The sequence below is a fragment of the Neomonachus schauinslandi genome, chromosome 14 (assembly GCF_002201575.2).
Source record: "Neomonachus schauinslandi chromosome 14, ASM220157v2, whole genome shotgun sequence".
Lineage (NCBI taxonomy): Eukaryota > Metazoa > Chordata > Mammalia > Carnivora > Phocidae > Neomonachus > Neomonachus schauinslandi.
In genome coordinates, this window is record NC_058416.1 from 86135318 (window position 1) to 86154248 (window position 18931).

At 42.3% G+C, this 18931-nt stretch overlaps 1 protein-coding gene across 1 annotated transcript in view; it reads right to left on the reverse strand.

Annotated features, from left to right (window-relative positions):
• Positions 1-4730: 4730 nt before the first annotated feature.
• The window catches only part of MPHOSPH9 (M-phase phosphoprotein 9), a 57648-nt gene continuing 43447 nt past the window's right edge, over positions 4731-18931 (reverse strand). The window contains exons 16-23 of the mRNA XM_021698555.2: positions 14809-14943; positions 13768-13943; positions 12615-12755; positions 11636-11756; positions 10730-10833; positions 9757-10004; positions 9366-9434; positions 4731-5327 (exon numbers count right to left, since the gene is read on the reverse strand). Of these exons, the coding sequence (XP_021554230.1) occupies positions 5226-5327; positions 9366-9434; positions 9757-10004; positions 10730-10833; positions 11636-11756; positions 12615-12755; positions 13768-13943; positions 14809-14943 (1096 nt within the window). The 3' untranslated portion in view covers positions 4731-5225. The remainder of the gene's footprint in view (positions 5328-9365; positions 9435-9756; positions 10005-10729; positions 10834-11635; positions 11757-12614; positions 12756-13767; positions 13944-14808; positions 14944-18931) is intronic.

Sequence of the window (18931 nt, forward strand, 5' to 3'; positions counted from 1 at the left end):
GCTGCCCCTGCGCGCCGGGCCCGCCTCGCATTCCCCCACTCGGCGGCGGGCCTGCGCCTCCGTCAGGCCGCGCGGGGAGCGGCGGCGAGTCCCGGCGAGGGGCCGCCCCCGCCCGCCCCGAGGGCTGGGCTCCGCCGGAAGAAACCCGGCAAACTTCGGGCCGACTCGCTGTCTCCCCACCGCGCGGCCTGGGCTCGCTCCCCCGCCGGGCCGGGGGGCGGGGGGGTGTTGACTGTACTGGAGGAGCCGAGTGCACTCGCGGAAGGGGACGAGTAGGCTTGCGGGAACTGTCACTCTTAAGTAGCTTTCTTAAAAACGAAGGTAAGCAGTAAGATGACAAATCTAGGGGAACAAACTGCATACGACTTCATGAGGCCCAAACCTGGATGCTGGCTACTTGTATCGGAGACCAGGTTTGCAGCTGACAGTTCTTTCCCCGGCACCCAATCCATTCGCTCTGGGCTAAAGATGAAAATGCCCCTTGGAAATCAAAAGTAGCGGGAGTAGTAGTAACAGCCGGAAGGGACGCGTGAAGCTCTAGTGCCCGACCTCGTAAAGGCACTGCAGAAGGATCAGAAATAGCTTCATCTTGAGGTTTCCTCCCGATTGGACTCTCCAGACGTGAACAAGACGACCGAGAGGGCACTGGGTGAAATTTAAAATTGCCAAGTGTGTATTTGGATTGAGCAGGAATGGCCTTATGTGCGAAGACCTGAAGTAATGGAATTAAATCGGGCACAGCTAAAACCTAGCTCACCTATCACCAAGTATCACTTCCTGTGGGTGAAAGGCGCACTCTCCCTGGAAGGGCAAGTGCTAAAATTAAAGCAGTCCCAGACTGTTCCGATAAAGTCAGAGAGAGGAAAACCACCAGAGGCTGCTCATCCCTGTGGTGATTGTCAGAATTGGAGAGGAAGCCAGGAAAGCCATCATCATGCAACTCTCAAATTACCTTACGCTCTTAGGACAATTGCTCTGAGACCAGTGAAGGTGTCCCAACAAATATAAAGCCCTCACCTTCTTCCCTCCACCAAGAGGTGCCTTAAGTCCCACTAAGAAAGGTTTTCGGAGCATACGGACATCTCCAGAGTCAGGCTCTTTGCCTGTCCACCAGCCCGAATTGAGCCCCTGGGTGATACCATCGTAACCTTGCCATGATTGCACTCAAAACTTGCAGGCCTTAAGCACATCAAAAAGCAGATCTCACAGTAACCCGGTAGGAATAAATACACGAATATCACAATGTAGTTCATATCCACAGATATTTATTGAGTGCCTGTATACAAGAATGAAGACATGAGGGTCCCTGCTCTGACAGAGCTTACAATTCCATGACTCCCATACTTGCCTAGAGTTAAAAACACCTGCAGCAAGCACTTGTCTTTGCCTATCAGCAGCACTGCAGGAAGCAAGTGTTTCACATTATATTTGGTCACTGTTACAGTGCAATGGTGAGTAAGACAATTATCTTTGAAGTCTGTAGTCACAGCGATGACATGGGATATCATGTCCAGCAAATGCAAACTTATGGCTTGATTCCTCCTATCTGAGAGGCATCTATTGAAAGAAAACATAAATCGGAAGGAGAAAGCTTCTAAGGTCCTAAGAATACTGGTGTAGTTTAATCTATTACCAAACTGCCGCAGAACTCTTGGCAAAAAATTATCTCCTGCAGAATGTGTGCAATGTAATTGGTTTAATCAGACCTGTACATCTCATGACCACACACACTCTCATGACGGGTAAACATGATTTACCTGTAGGATTCTTAAGGGGTGCTAGGTATGCACTTATTTTTTAAAGCTTCTTAAAGCCTCACAGCACAAGTGGCACATTAAAATGTAATGAAAATTGCTTTTGAGATCAAAATTAGAATGACAAAAATGTCTAATTTTACTACATATTCAAGTGCAGAATTCAAATTTAAATAGCATTCAGCAAAGCACCTGGCTTTTCAGAGTTAAGAAGGGGAACATGGTTCGGTTGTTCGTCAAACTCTAAAAACAATCCTCATCTTTATATATGGCTCTTCTGATGCCCAGTGCCGGCCTTCCTGCGGTCCTACCTTACAGGCCCCCACCGTGGAGGTCTAGTTATGGAACATTCAAAGGAGCCATTATTTTGCTTAAGTGGCCACCTTTTTTTTTTTTTTAAGGAAAATAGCCTATATTTACATCAAATAACCCCCCATCACCTATTTAAGATGCTTCTGAACTTCTACCCAACAGGTTACCAGTTTTAATAGTCACTTAAAAAACAAACACCTCACACCACGAAGAGATCATTTGAACTCCAAATCTCATTTTTCTTGCAAAAAAGTGGAGAGATCATCTTAGACCACCTAACAGAAATGACAACCAACCCAAGGTCATTCTTAAGTCAATTGCTGGGGGCACAACCTACTTTTCTATTTAAAAAGTCCTAAATCACTACTTCAAACACCTAATTAACTCAGAATGAATCTGAAATGTGTACTTTTGTTGAAAAGTTACTAAGCACCAGGTACTTTACATAATCTCCTTTAAAATGGAAGGAAGCTTCTTATCGCTTCATCTTATCTCTTGCTGCTGAGGCGGGCAGGCCTGAGCCTGGTGATGACCCAGGTCCGCCTGGCTCTCCCTCCCTGGCCCAGCAGCTCTGCCCTTAGCCACCCCTTCGGCGTCGGCGGGACAACATACTGTGCCTCGGGGCTCCTGAAAGGAGAGGAAGGGGGCAGAACCAAGGGAAAAGAGAGAGCAAACTCTATTTGCATTGAAATAATCCTAAAATGGAAGGTGCACTCAGGTTTACTCCCCAGCAGCTCAGCCCCAGCCGGACACGGAATAGTTCACCTCCCAGGGACACCGGCTACTTTCTAACATCGCCACCTTTGGGGTTGTTTTTAAGCTGAGCATTCTATGTTTGTAAATTAAGCACAAAAAAGGGAAAGATGGCTCAAAGGATTTTCCTTGGTTCTCCTCTTCAAAGCTATGAAGAAAAAGGTTTTTTTAATGTTTAAGTAAGTGACTGCTACTTCCAATCTATGATACGTTTCAAGAATCAAAGCACATGTCTTCTGAGAGGCACAGAAGAGGTTTTGATGGGGTTTCCGATCTTTCTTGGAATGAGCCAATAGAGACTACTAAGAAGATAACTCCTTCACAAGATAAAACTATCTCTTCTGAAATGGCAATTTCCTATTCTTGAGATGGACTTCGTGATAAATGGAGAGAACAATGAATATCCTAGTAATTTTCAAGTTAGATTTTAATGTCACATATAGGAACACAAAGGGAATACCATCAGTAAAGTCAATCCCTTTACTAGGTCTTGACACAGCTGTACTGGAGCTTGATTAAAATTAACTTATTCTTTACTATAATTAGTTGACTTAAAAAAAAAAAGGCTTGGTGGCGCCTGGGTGGCTCAGTCGTTAAGCGTCTGCCTTCGGCTCAGGTCATGATCCCAGGGTCCTGGGATCGAGCCCCGCGTCGGGCTCCCTGCTCTGCGGGAGGCCTGCTTCCCCCTCTGGTGCTCCCCTTGCTTGTATTCCCTCTCTCCCTGCCTCTCTCTCTGTCAAAAAATAAATAAAATCTTAAAAAAAAAAAAAAGGCTAGAAAAAAATACTACGAATAAAGGCACTTATTTGGTTGCTGAATAATTGTGATTAGCCCAAGGTCTTCAACTGGTGGCAGGAGTCAGGAGCAAAGGTTCAACTCATGGATAGGAACAGAAGAGTCAGGTGTCAGATGGCCCCTCCCTATGGAGGACCCCTCTCCCCCAGCAAAGCTGAGAAGGGAGCACCGCTGGGGCAGCACACCTGGAGCTCAGCCAGGTAAGCTTTGGTGAAGGGTACTCAAAGATAGTTTGAGATCCCTGCTCAAAGGCATACACAGACCCTAGTGGAGTGATGGTTGGCTTGGCTCATTAGAACTACAAGCTACTAAGAGTCACATAAGAAGAAAAAGTTCAAAAGAAAACCAAACTTTAAAACCTGAGCTTTATCAGTGGGAATAAATATGGAAAGTTCAGAATGCGTCTATTTATGACCGTGTACAGGAATACGTGGGCACTGGATTCCGACCAGCCACCGAAAAGTGGGCAGTGGAACAGCCCAGACTTGACCAGCAGTCAGAACATATACCTGCTAGTGCTACTGATCAGAGCACAGCCTCCCGCCCACGTGCCACTGCCAAGGCCGGGAGCTGGAGCCCTCCAGCATGGCCAAAGGCCCAACGCTCCATCTACACACATTCTGTGTCCGTGCACAAGCAGGCGCGGGTGCTCTAATCTAAACCTAGCATTCTGACAGCCCCTGCTATGGCAGGAGGTTTTTTTGGCAGGGGAGGAGGAGCGCAGCAGGGTTAAATACATCTGCATGGTGACTGACGGCTGAAGCCATGTACCCGGAGGAAACCACCTCACTGGGTGGTGGTCTGTCTTCCATCAAAGCTTCATCCATCAACTTATGGCCACAGCAGGGACACAGTTCCACTCGGAATGCTGAGCGCAAAGCTACAGCTCCCCAACTGCTTACCGTTTTCTGAGAAGTACTACATATACGACATTAGAGAATTATAACCCTCATTTTTCCTTCCTTACAGACAAAGTTCAAGGGAAACAAAAGGAGTTATTCATAGTTTCCAAAGCTTTCCAATATTCCATTATTTCCAATATTTCCATTATTACTATTCTAATATTCACTCTAAGACGTGTTCCTAACAGGAACTGCATTACCATTAAAAAAAAAAAATCCCAACACAACTAAAATCCAGGGTATGCTGCATTTTTCTTTTTTTTTTTTTGCATTCAGCATGTATTAGTCTATTATTATAGAAGCTATTCTTAAGCATTTATTTAAAAAAAGAATCATATTCACAAGGTAGAACAAGTATATAAAATTAGTGTGCAAAGGTAATTGTAAAAGGATAACACTATGTGTTTAGAAACAAGCTGCCTCCCCTGTTTACATTTCCTTACTATTGATATAAACTGGAGACTTACACTATTTAAAAATAATACTTTTTAAATAGTAAAATATACAAGAGATTCCTGAGCATAACAAAAATATCTTGAAAATATGTGGCCATTTGAAGTATAAAACAGTAAGTGTAAAGAATAGCATGATTGTAAAACTACTATTTGAAGGCTTTTATATAAACAGTACAAAATAGTTTGCCTTTTCTGAGTGCATAATTATACATTAGTGCAAACAAAAACGTCTCAAAATTTAATGGCTACAAATCTCAGAGATTTGCAGAGGTGCGCAAAACATGAAATTTCTTTAATGTCATTCGAACTGAGCCCAGTTCTCGATTAATCCTTTCCAAACGATCTTCCAAGGCTTCCTAAGGGAAAATAACAGGAAAAGTTTTGTTAGAATTCTGCATCGAGTTCACTGGTTCTATAATTACCACCAAACTGAGCTTTCTTTTAGCAAAGGAGCAGGCAGAAACATTCAAATTCAAAAAGAGTTGTTTTTTTTTTTACACAAATCATCTTATTTATATTATTTCTTTAAACAATGCGAATCAATGTTTCAACCATTCAAATCAAATGCTGCACTTTAGCACCTTAACACATCCTCAGTACCAGTGCTACCTGGAGGATGCGGAAATCTCAGCAAGAGCAACGGGACTGAGCAAGGAGGTGACTCTCGGATTCTGCTGAACTGAGGACAGAACGAGAGGAGCCCAAAAGTACTTCACACACGTCATGGGAAGAAATGGATCGGTGCCTTATCCCACTGAGGCATATGTCAAACAACTTTCTTCTGACAAGAATTTCTAAGTTAAAAAGGAGGGAACACGCTGGAGGAGTTTCTTCCAAGAAACAAGAGATTTCACAAAGAATCAATGTAACAACTGCTATTTTTAAATAAGCAGTACTATTGTTAAATAAATAGAGCCTGGAATATAAATTTATCATTTTAGGTACTTTATTCAGTCTTAACTCCACTGGTATCCTGAAATAAAACTTAAAAATTCCTCTTTAACAACTTTAATTATAAAAGGATCACATAAGGGGTGCCTGGGTGGCTCAGTCGGTTAAGTAGCTGCCTTCAGCTCGGGTCATGATCCTGGAGTCCCTGGATGGAGTCCCAAGTTGGGCTCCCTGCTCAGCAGGGAGTCTGCTTCTTCCTCTCTCTGCCCCTCCCCTGGCTCCTGCTCTCTCTCACTCGCTCACTTTCTCTCAAATAAAATCTTAAAAAAAAAATTAAAATTAAAAAAATAAAAGGATCACACGTTCACGATAAAATATTTAGAAGACAGAGGAGTAAAAAATAACCAGTTCCTCTTTCTTGGTTTTTTTCTGTAGATATCCACATCATTAAGAAGAAAAATAAAAACAATCAAATTCTCTACTTCAAAACATTTTTCAGCTGAACTTTTGTTATGAAATATCTTTCTGTGATATCATCTTAAATTAATTTGCAATATTCCATTAGATTTAACCAAGAATCTTTTAGCAGAAATTTAGGTTGCTTCTAATGTTGGATACCATAAATAATGCTGCAATAAATATTTTTAAAAAGATTTCTTTGCATACATCTGTAAATACTGCCTTAGGAATCATTCCCAGAAGTAAAAATGCTAGGTCCGAAGAGATGCAAAACTCTAAAGCTTCAGATAGAGGTCAAACTATATTCCAGAAAGTTTGTGACAATTTCTAATTCCACCTGCCATGTATGAGAATATGCTTTTTTTTTTTTTTTTAAAGATTTTATTTATTTATTTGAGACAGAGAGAATGAGATACAGAGAGCATGAGAGGGAGGAGGGTCAGAGGGAGAAGCAGACTCCCTGCCGAGCAGGGAGCCCGATGCGGGACTCGATCCCGGGACTCCAGGATCATGACCTGAGCCGAAGGCAGTCGCTTAACCAACTGAGCCACCCAGGCGCCCGAGAATATGCTTTTCTAAATCCTGGGTACTGTTTTGTTTTGCGTGTGTGTGTATTTAAATACCTGCCTATGTAAGTTTTTTTTTTTTTTAATGATGCTTTTGGGGGTGCCTGGGGGGCTTTTTTGGTTGAGTGTCTGGCTCTTGATTTCAGCTCAAGTCATGACCTCATGGATCATGCGATCGAGCCCGGGTCCGGCTCTGCGCTCAGTGGGGAGTGTCTGCTTTGAGATTCTCTCCCTCTGGCCCCTCCCCTGACCAGTGCACACACGCTTTCTCTCTAAAATAAATAAATAAATCTTTAAAAAAAAAAAAAAAAATGCTGCTTTGGGGCACCTGAGTGGCTCAGTCGTTAAGCGTCTGCCTTCAGCTCGGGTCATGATCTCAGGGTTCTGGGATCGAGCCCCGCATCGGGCTCCCTATTCAGCGGCCTGCTTCTCTCTCTCCCACTCCCCCTGCTTGTGTTCCCTCTCTCGCTCTCTCTCTGTCAAATAAATAAAATCTTAAAAAAAAAAAAAAAAGTGTATGCCTAGTTAAGCGTCTGCCTTCAGCTCAGGTCACGCTCAGCGGGCGAGTCTGCTTCTCCCTCTTCCTCAGCCCCTCCCCAAACTCATGCTCTCTCTCTCTCTCTCTCTCTCTCAAATGAATAAAATCTTTTTTAAAAAAAGATGCTTTGGGGGCACTTGGGTGGCTCAGACGTTAAGCGTCTGCCTTCAGCTCGGGTCATGATCCAGGGTCCTGGGATCGAGCCCCACATTGGGCTCCCTGCTCTGTAGGAAGCCTGCTTCTCCCTCTCCCACTCCCCCTGCTTGTGTTCCCTCTCTCACGCTGTCTCTGTCAAATAAATAAATAAAATCTTTAATAAATAAATAAAGATGCTTCTGTTCAAATATGTAGTTTTTTACTCATTGGTGAAGCTGAATATTTTTCATCTTTTTCTTGCCAATTTTTCTTTTTTCCACTTATGAATCGTATTTAAGCATCTTCAGTCCCTTTCTGCTGTCACTGGTCTCCTTACTGGAAGAAACAGCTTTGACATGTATGAACAGGCTCTACTCCCTTTTAAGTTATTTTAAAAGCTTACAATCATTATATAAAAAATATATATGTAACAAATGTTTCAGATAAATTTAGAATCAGAGTATCCACAAGTTTTCCTTCTGCCTTCCCAATAAGGAAGAAGAGTTTCATGTGTTGAGTCTTACAAATTATTGAGTAAAGACTTTTGGAACAACAAAAACAATAAGAGACTTAAAGTCTTAAGGAGAAGTTAGGTATATAAGCCCAAGGAAAGACCTCTGCTGTTTTCTTTGCTTTTTTATTTTCCTTCTGGTATCACAGATCAATCTGAAAATGAATTTTTCCTGAAGTTAAAGCACTGAACAGCCAAAACATGCAGTTATATAAGAGACCTATCCTTGTCGTTATGCTTAAAATGTTACAAAAAGAGCAGATTGTAAATGTCCCATGGTTTCATGCATTTTGATTCTCTCTGGAAGGCAACTAAAAGAAATGCACATGAGCCGCTTCGCCTGAACCATCTCCTGCTCAATAATGGAATCACATCTCTCTCTTTTTTTAAAATATTTTATTTATTTATTTGAGAGAGAGTGTGAGCGAGAGCAAGAGCCGGGGAAGGAGCAGAGGCAGAGGGAGAAGCAGGCTCCCCGCGGAGCAGGGAGCCCTATGTGGGGCTCAATCCCAGGACCCTGGGATCATGACCTGAGCCGAAGGCAGACGCTTAACTGACTGAGCCACGCAGGCGCCCCCATCTCTCTCTTTTTAACCTCTACAGCTATTCCAGTTGCAAAGCCAACTGTTCTATGTATTTACTAAATGGAAAGGGGCTGAGAAATAGAGACTGGGGAGGAAAAAACAAACACAGAAAGGGACATTTAACGTGAGAGGATTAATTTTTTTTTTTAAAGATTTTATTTATTTATTTGAGAGAGAGAATGAGATAGAGAGCATGAGAGGGGGGAGGGTCAGAGGGAGAAGCAGACTCCCTGCTGAGCAGGGAGCCCGATGCGGGACTCGATCCCGGGACTCCAGGATCATGACCTGAGCCGAAGGCAGTCGCTCAACCAACTGAGCCACCCAGGCGCCCTGAGAGGATTAATTTAACATAAAATCTGTTCAAAGGCATATTGTGTAGTGGCATGAACGTCTTTTTCATGAAGCATAAAGGAAAAATCACTTTTTATTCCCGAAAGCCAGCACGCAGTTCTAAAATATACTATACTGCTTCTCCCTCTCCCACTCCCCCTGCTTGTGTTCCTTCTCTCGCTGTGTCTCTCTCTGTCAAATAAATAAATAAAACCTTTAAAAAATAAAAAATAAAATAAAATATACTATAATCACCAAACACTTCCTAATAGGCCGAAAGTTTAACCCAGTTGTTTCAGGGTGCCTAATACAACATCTTGAATAATGGAACCCCAGCCGGCACCACGCCTCTAACACACGTTCAAGCTGAGACGGTTCACCTGGTTTAATCTTGTCTGCAAAGTGATTCGTCCTCCAGTAGAAGGCATTCGACTTAGTGCTGCCTCAATCTGTGAACACACAAAACAAATTTAAATAAAAACAGAAGAATTCTGACGAATGGCAGGGATGTCTGTAACAGAATGGAAAGGACAGGCTTCAGCCTAGGACTTTCTAGTGCGCCTCGCCTTCATGTAAGCGCCCTCTGTCCTGCTCAGCAAGGACAGCTCAGCTCAAACACGGTCCGAGCGCAGCTCTGGGGTGCGAGCCACAGTAGCTTCCTGGCATGGTCTGACTCCATAATTCCCTCTGACTATTCCTCAGACATAAGCATTAAGTTCAGAAAAACATTTGGGTTTTTGTGTTTTTTTTTTTTTAAGTTTTTGTTTTTACCTGGTCTTTTTCTTTTGTAAGTTCATCAAAAAACCGTTCCGTTTCAGCTAGGGTCCTAATTTTTGCTGTATACTCAAAATCATTACCATGTGGGGCTACCGACGCGGGCTCACACCGTTCATAGCTAACTGACTTATTCTTCTCCCAGGCTGGTCTCACAGACACTTCCTTCCTTCCATGTGGCAGCAGTCCGGGAGAAGAGCTGTGATTAGCCCGGATGTCGGTGGCTGTTTCTGAGTATTTTTTTTCTGTCAGAGAGAAAAGAAATTTCTTTTATTTCTTACCAGTTTTCATGCTCAATCATATACATAACTATATATGTTATCTGACTTCACTTTCTGGAAAGGACTGCCACATACCAAAAAACATAATGAAAAGAGACACAATAATCAATCATATTTACTCAGTGCTTTTTCTCCACAGAATTCTAGAAGTTTTGCTCTCGGTTTAACAATCTGCACACCTTCCCTAAGTGAAGGTATGTAAACTTTCTGTAAACTTACAAGAACTTTAAGTAAACTTAAAGAACAAAAAAAAGTTAAGCACTAAACACACACATTTAGTGGACACAAACCCACACCAACAGTGCAGAGCTGGCATCTTACGGGGCCTGCCCAAGTGATTCACATGCATTATCTTGTAACTTTATTCCAAACTTAAGAGATAAATGAGAAAAAAGAAAAAAAAAATCACCCGATGCCTAAGTTGCACAGAAATTAGTAAAGAGAGAAACTGAACAGTATGGCTCTGGTTAAGTAAGCATTAACACTGTCTGTACCTCAGTTTCCCAACTTTTCAATGAGGATAACAGCGTTGACACATAATATGAGCATCACGAATGCTTATTCTTAGAGGCCCTTGTGCAGAAAAATTATTTAAGTGCAGGATATTATACTATTTAGGACCTTGAAAAAATACCAGAAATTCACAAAATGACTAAAACCATAACTAATAATTTTTTAGGAAAAGATACCTTCCGAGTCATCTAGAGGAAGAAACTGGAGTTGTTTTCTTGGATTGGTATGTTGTAATGCAGACACAGGAACAGTATCTAAATCATCCAAAAGTATATCAAATCTATTGAATGAAGCAAGTTATTTGTGAGAAAAAAATGTTAACTGATTTTCCCTATCTCCACTAGAAAGATGAGCTGGCATCCAGTTAACTCACACATTCACGTATATTTTAAAAAGAAAGCTGGTCATATAATTTTCTAAAACTGAAGTTTAATTTATATTTTCTAACACAAAATTATACTTATATATGAGAGATTTAGAGCATTTACCCATACATTATCTCCTTCAATCTTTATAACAACCTTATAATATATGCAGGGCAGGTATTACTATCCCTGTTTTATAGAAGAGGAAACCTGAGGTTCAACGAGCTTAAGAAATTTCTCAAGAGCCTGATGGAGCCAGGTCACCAGCTCTTCCATCGTAGGCATGCATGGCTCCCCACAGGGGCACACACTGCTGACCACACTTCAGAGAGAGGACAATTGTCTCAGGCACCCAGGGAAACTTACGTGTATTGCCAGGGCCATCCCAGGACAGCCCACTTTCTTGTACAAATGGCTCAAAAACTGCCCTGTATCATAAACCTTTTCAGGAAAACAAAGAATTATCATTCTATATCCAAAAGCTGGAAGGGATTCTGAGGCAGTATTTAAATTCAGTAGTAGCCAGTATCCACAGTTAAAAACTGTTTTCATGGATTACCGTATTTTTTTATTTTTAATATGACATTCATTTAAATGATTTAAATCCAAAGGGTTCCCACTGGCAACTGAAAAATTAGTGATAGCTACAGGCATAAAGCTGACACTTAAAAAAAATCAGTAATAAAATATTTTATTCTACTATTTTAGAGAACTTACCGAGTTGGACTGCTTTCATTTTTGCTCAGTAGATGACTAAATCCTGGGGACAAATTTTCTTTAGGGGATCGCTTTGGACTATAAGCCACAGTCACTGGTGTTAACATAATCTCTCTTTTTGCTACAGAAGAAAATGAAGAGGAAATATTCTCTTCCTTCAATATAATGCATATATTGGCAGAACATACTTTCTTGTTCAGTACTTTTTTCTAACTTTAATGGAATACAATTTTATTATAAAACTTTTTGAAAGATAAATAAGAGCATACAAAAGAAAAATAATTCATAATCCTAACACCTAGAGGGAACCACTGTCAACATTTTAGTGTATCAGACTGCAGTGTCAGCACGCAGACTCAAAACTGGTTTTTCAGGATTTTAGAAGTCGACTGGAAATAAGATGGAGACACCAGTGCACATTCCTGTCACACAGGGACACACCAACACCAGCACACATTCCTGTCCACTGTCACACGGGGCCACACAAATACCGCCATGCACTCCTGTCACACGGGGACACACAAATATCTTCAGCTGTTCTGAAAATGGAAATCGAGAAAACAAATCCAATGCTTAACCTTTAAAACCGTAACTGTAACTGACTAAAGAAACCAGAGGTAACTATATGAAAAGAAGTATATCTTTTCCAGGCTAGCTTAAATTAATTTGTTTGAACTAATGTTTAATTAGATAGTTGTCAATGCTCTCAAAAACCGTGAAATGGTAGGAGTTGCAAAAAGGAATTTGCTGAACACACACAAAAATCTCATTTGAATATACTGTGATAATTCCTTCACCTATAGTCATAGTTATCTGTGCAGTCAGGTGATATTATTGAACAAGACCTTATTTAGGGACCCTGTGCTCAGAGGACTCTAGTAGGTGCTAGAGAACAAGGGAAACAAAAAACACCAGGCATGTGTGCACAGCTCGGATACCACTCTTTTGAGCCCAGGAGATAGACACATCTAACTCTTACTTGGAGTACTTGATTTACGAGTTGAAGGTGGTAAAGACGAGGATCTCTGTGAAGCAGAATTAAATCTCCTCTGTCTTTGTTGGGCACATTTCTCTGGGGACCGACTTGCACTGACTGACGTTTCAGTTTGCCGAGGATTCGCTAATTCTGTAACAGACAAATGGTTAAAAAGTAAACAAAACAAACCTAGCTCTGGTTACCCGCCTTTATTAACAGATGATTACGCCAAGCAAGCAATTCTCACTATCCAGGTTAGAATGATTATTTGCAAATACATGTTGTAAGGATTAAAAAATGCTTGATGAAGAAAAATGTGGGAGTTTATAATGAATTCATTCCGGCTTCCTGTTTACAATTGCCATTCAAGGTGATTTTTCAAGAGAGATTATTTTTAGAAAGCAAGTCACTAATTTATTTACTAGGAGATACTGCTTTGGAGATGCAACGCCCAAGATGTGAACAACGTAATCAGCAGGCCCGATCAAGTGAGCACTGGAGTGAGTACAAGGAGATGCAAGTAGTGTTGACCTGTGCTTGTGAGAAAAATGGTATTCAAGATACTTCTTGGGGCACCCGGCTGGCTCAGTCGGAACAGCATGTGACTCTTGATCTCGGGTTTGTGAGTTCAAGCCCCACGTTGGGTGTAGAGATTACTTAAAAATAAAAAATAAGGGGCGCCTGGGTGGCTCAGTTGGTTAAGCGACTGCCTTCAGCTCAGGTCATGATCCTAGGGTTCTGGGATCGAGCCCCGCATCGGGCTCCCTGCTCAGCCGGAAGCCTGCTTCTCCCTCTCCCACTCCCCCTGCTTGTGTTCCCTCTCATGCTGTCTCTCTCTCTCTCTCCCTGTCAGTTAAATAAATAAATAAAATCTTTAAAAAATAAATAAATAAAAAATAAAAAATAAAAAAATCTTAAAAAAAAAAGATACTTCTTATCCTACTGAGAGATGCTCAGTAACCAAGAAAGGGAAAGTAGAAAACGTTACATCTCACTTTATGAATACCAAATGTCTACTGTAACTTTCCAAGGACAAACTGATGTAGATATATTTCAAATATCTTTAAGAATGCTGCATAAATTTTTACTAGTCAGAACGTAACACGTAGTCTATAATCTATTATCTGTCTATATCAAACAAGGGAAAAATGCTTACTATTTGAGGTGTCCTCTTTCTCTGTCTGTGTGCCCCAATTTTTAAATATTTTTCCTTCATCGAGTTCTTTTAAAGCTTTCATGATTGGTGTATCTGAAGTCTCTCTTTGTTTTTTTATCAATAAGCTTCTTGGTGAACTTTCAGATGAAGAATCCTTTTCCGGAGGAGAATGGTACCTTAAATAAGAATTGTAAGACATGCAGTGCTATGAACTGAATATTTGTGTCCCCCCAAAACACTTGTATGTTGGAGCCCCAATCCTCAGTGGATGGTGTTAGGAGGTGAAGCCTTGGGGAGGTGATTAGATTTAGATGAGATCATGAGGGCGGGACCCTGTGATGGGATTAATGCCCTTCTAAAAAGAAGAGATACAAGATGTCTCCGCCGCACACATTTACCAAGCAAAGACCCTATAACCAGGAAGAGGGCCCTCACCAAGAACCCAAGTGTGCTGGCACCCCAGTCTCAGACTCTCAGACTCCAGAACAGCCAGAAAAAGTGTTTCTTGTTTAAGCTGCCCGGTCTACGGTGCTTTAAAATAGCAGGCTGAGCTAAGACAGAGGCCCCTGGCACTGTTAGGGAATGACATGAAAGTTAACAATTACACTCCACAATGAATATATATGCTTTACAATGTAAATAAACTAAAATTGAACCTGCATGTAATAGACCAGCACTTCCCAGTCCTCTTCACATCCTGGCACATACATAAGTATTATATTTATATGGTGCTCTGGAGTAATATGGTTGCGTGGGCTGTCCAGAAGGTGCGAGGATCAACACCTTAGCCTAACCGAGAGTCTGTGCACAGCACACCACTGTCAGGAGCACAGGGTGGGGTACGGTCTGCACGGCCTTTGATCTTAAGTATCCTAAACCCATTAGCTTTTCAAAGTAAAATAAAAATCTGGTCCTCAAAAGTAAGACACTGAAGCCACAAAGAGAAGGCTCTTCTTTATGCCTTCCTGAACATTTAAAGGCAACTGAAATCTGTGAAACCGTAATCGACCCTAAATATGACCTTTGACAAAGCTACCTTACCCGGGAGCACAGGTTTCCCCTAGCTGGTTATCCACTCTGTTATCCTGGGTGTCCAAAGGCTGGCCAGTAAAGATGGAATACTCCGCTCCTGGTATCAGCCACTTGCGCCTGCTGACGTCGGAGGTGGCCAGCGTGCTAGGACAGGGAGAAACGATCTGAGGCATGACAGGCTCGTGCTTCAGTGCACACTGAACACACACCGAAAACAACCTGCTTTGTGGTGGTTTTGTTTGTTTGTTTTGTTTTTTTAAGATTTTATTTATTTGACAGAGAGAGAGAAAGAGAGCACACGCAGGGGGAGCAGCAAGCAGTGGGAGAGGGAGAAGCAGACTTCCCGCTGAGCAGAGAGCCCAAAGGGGGGCCTGATTACAGGACCCTGGGATCATGACCTGAGCCGAAGGCAGATGCTTAACCGACTGAGCCGCCCAGGTGCCCCAAACAACCTGCTTTGAAATGGTACGTACACATTTGTACAGTAATTCTAAAACTGCATAAAACAACCTTATTTTAGATAGACGAATTCTATTTTATGGTTTTCAGATCCAACCAAACTATTATTTTAGGTTTCTGTTACTTTGGGCTATTTCTGCATCTCAGTCAAGGTATTCTCCTGTCTACACAGCTCTGAACACCCCCAACTAACTTCCTACCACACTTCCTATGCTTCACACGCAACCCAGAGCTCAGGCCAAGGAGGTACAGCGAGAGTGCCCTTCTCATTCCTCCCAGACCAGCACTGCCCAGGAGAACTTTCTGTGAGAACAGAAACATCCTCTATCTGTACAGCCCAATACAATAGCCACTAGTCACATGCTGTTGAATTGTGGCTAGTGAGATGAAGAAGCAATCTTTACATGTTATTTAATTTTAATTAACTTAAGAAATAGCCACACACAGTGACTAGTGTATTGAGTAGTGCAGCTGAAGGCCAGTCCTTCCCGCATCTTATGGACACCCTGCCCAACTCAAGCTCACACATCATGCATTAACCGGCCCTTTGCTAGACTTCAGAACTGTTCTCACCTTCTCCACACCTGCTCCTGCCCTCCTACTTCAGTGTCCAAGGGAGGAGCTATCCTGGACCTCTCTCCAATGATTAGACTCGACTCCTGTTTGCTCGCCCGCCCCTCCATTGGAGAATACTCACTAGACTTCATCATCACTAGAGAACACATCCCCTTAAGAAGTCACAACTCCAGGGGAGCCTGAGTGGCTCAGTTGGTTGGATGACTGCCTTTGGCTCAGGTCATGATCCCGGAGTTCCAGGATCGAGTCCCGCATTGGGCTCCCTGCTTGGCGGGGAGTCTGCCTCTTCCCTCTGACCCTACCCCCTCTTGTGCTCACTCTCTCTCAAATAAATAAATAAATAAGAAGTCACAACTCCAAAGATTCTTCTGGCTAAGGTGCTCAAGTATCACCAAGGCACTGTGACCCCAAGGCCTGTGATCCCTGGCCTCACCATTTTCTACTTATCCTCTTCCCTCGACCCTACCCCCTCTTCTGCTCACTCTCTCTCAAATAAATAAATAAATAAGAAGTCACAACTCCAAAGATTCTTCTGGCTAAGGTGCTCAAGTATCACCAAGGCACTGTGACCCCAAGGCCTGTGATCCCTGGCCTCACCACTTAACCGACTGAGCCGCCCAGGTGCCCCAAACAACCTACTTTGAAATGGTACGTACACATACCCTAGCTTTTTCAGCTCCCCTCTACCTACTCTGGGGTGCACAGTTACTCACTGCCTTGATCCCCTTTCCCCACTCACCTTCCCTCACCCCTGACTGGCAGCAGAGACCTAAGCCTGAGGAACACGGTGGTCTCGCTCCCGAGTGTCTACAGTCCTAGCTCTGGGCTTTGCTGGAAGCAAGCCACCCAACTGTGCAGCCTGGGCTAGCACCAGAGTCACCATCACCATCTCCACGGACACCCAACACTGGCTGACAACATATGTTTCTGTAATCGACAAGCTCCAGTTCTCCAACAGGACTCCCTTACACCTTTCTCCACTCTCCTCAAACCTCTCCCAGCCCTCCTGGTCAGCTGATAACCCCGTAGAACACTTGGGAGGGGAAAAAAGAGACGAGGAGACAAGAGGTGTCTTCCTCTCTCTGCTCCCTTCCACAGCCAAACTTCTTACAATTTCCCTCATTTTCATGTAAACTCCCCGTCGCTCCCTTCCTTTTCCCCTCAATTTTTAAATTAAGAAACATTCCCCAAACGTTCTTAGAAAATTACAAAGATTACTGCACTCACTCACTTGTACTTAGTTTTAACAAGCGCTAACATCTTACCATATTTTGTTTTCAACAGTAAGACAGAAGATTCTGCATATAAGGTCATTTGTATTTTTTAAATTATGTCCACATAATGCACACGTCCTTTTAATGCTGCTGTTTCTACTCATGTTTCAGATTTCTCCATGTTAACACAGACAGGGGCATCATTTTAATTATTTACCCACAGTACAATTATGCCACACCTTATGTATCCTTTCTCCTGCTGGTGGATGTTTTAGTTTCTATGCATCACCTTTCAACGCTACAATTAACATGTGTAGGAATTCCTCTGAGGTAAATATCCAAAAACAGAACTGTGGAATTTGGGGTGCACACATCTTCAGTCTTACTGGATATTGCCAAATCACGGTCCAGACAAGCTTATCGATTTTCAGTCCAACCAGCAGTTTGAAGATTCCTATTTCTTCACATCTTTGCCAAATTTTACAATGATCAGAGCTGGAGTCTGGCCTGGCCTGTCTGATGGTGTGAGTGGTATCCCATGCTTATTTTAATTTGCATTTTTCTGATTACTAGTAAAATGAACATCTTTTCAATTTTATCAGCCATTTAGAGGTTTCTTTTTCTGTGAATCATTTGTTCGTATTCTTTTATCATTTTTCTATTGAGAGTTTTTCTTATTGATTTATAGTTCTTTATATCCTGGATACTGATCCCTTATTGGTTCTTGTTCACTTAAACTGTAAAATATTTCAAACATGCACAGACATACAGATTATACTCATGCACCAACCATCTGTTTATGAACCTTGTTTGCTCTATTTCCGCTGAACAGTGGAACACTACAGATACAACCCAAGTCGCCTGTGTATCTCACCAATATCATTCCTCCAATGTCATAACCCTAGTGTAAGCGGTCAGCTACCACTTTCACTAAATTTGTATCAGCATTCCATACACGTTGTTATACTTTTACTACTTCTGTATGAATCTGTAAGATACGTTCTAAATGCTAAAGTCAATATAAATACTGTCCTACTTCTTCTGCAACTGGTATTTTGTTGTTCCAAATTATGTTCTTAAGATTAAACCATGTTGGGGTGCCTGGGTGGTGCAGTCAGTTAAGCGTCCAACTCTTGGCTTCAGCTCAGGTTGTGAGATCAAGCCCCACACTGGGCTCCATGCTCAGTGTGGGGAGTCTGCTTGAGATTCTCCCTCTGCCTCTCCCACTCGTGCTCTCTCTCTTTCAAATAAGTAAATAAATCTTTAAAAAAAAAAAGATCAAATCATGTTAATGATCAACTTAAGTGGTTGACAAATTTTTCCTACAAAGAGTCAGATAATAAATAGGTTTTTTGTTTTGCTTTATTTTAATAGGTTTTATGGGCCAGATGATCTCTGTTGCAAGTACTCAAATTTGCCACTGTAATGCAAAGCAGCCAGACAATAGGTAAATGAATAAACTTTATTTATGGACACTGATATTTGAATTTCATATAATTTTTACATGTACGAAATACTATTCTCTGATTTTTTTCCAAACATTTTTTTTTTAAGATTTTATTTATTTATTTGACAGAGAGAGAGAGACAGGGAGAGCAGGAACACAAGCAGGGGGAGTGGGAGAGGGAGAAGAAGGCCTCCCACCGAGCAGGGAGCCCGATGTGGGGCTCGATCCCAGGATGCTGGGATCATGACCTGAGCCGAAGGCAGACGCTTAACAACTGACCCACCTGGGCGCCCCTTATTTATTTATTTGACAGAGAGAGAGACAGGGAGAGCGGGAACACAAGCAGGGGGAGTGGGAGAGGGAGAAGCAGGCTTTCCGCCGAGTAGGGAGCCCGATGTGGGGCTCGATCCCAGGACCCTGGGACCATGACCTGAGC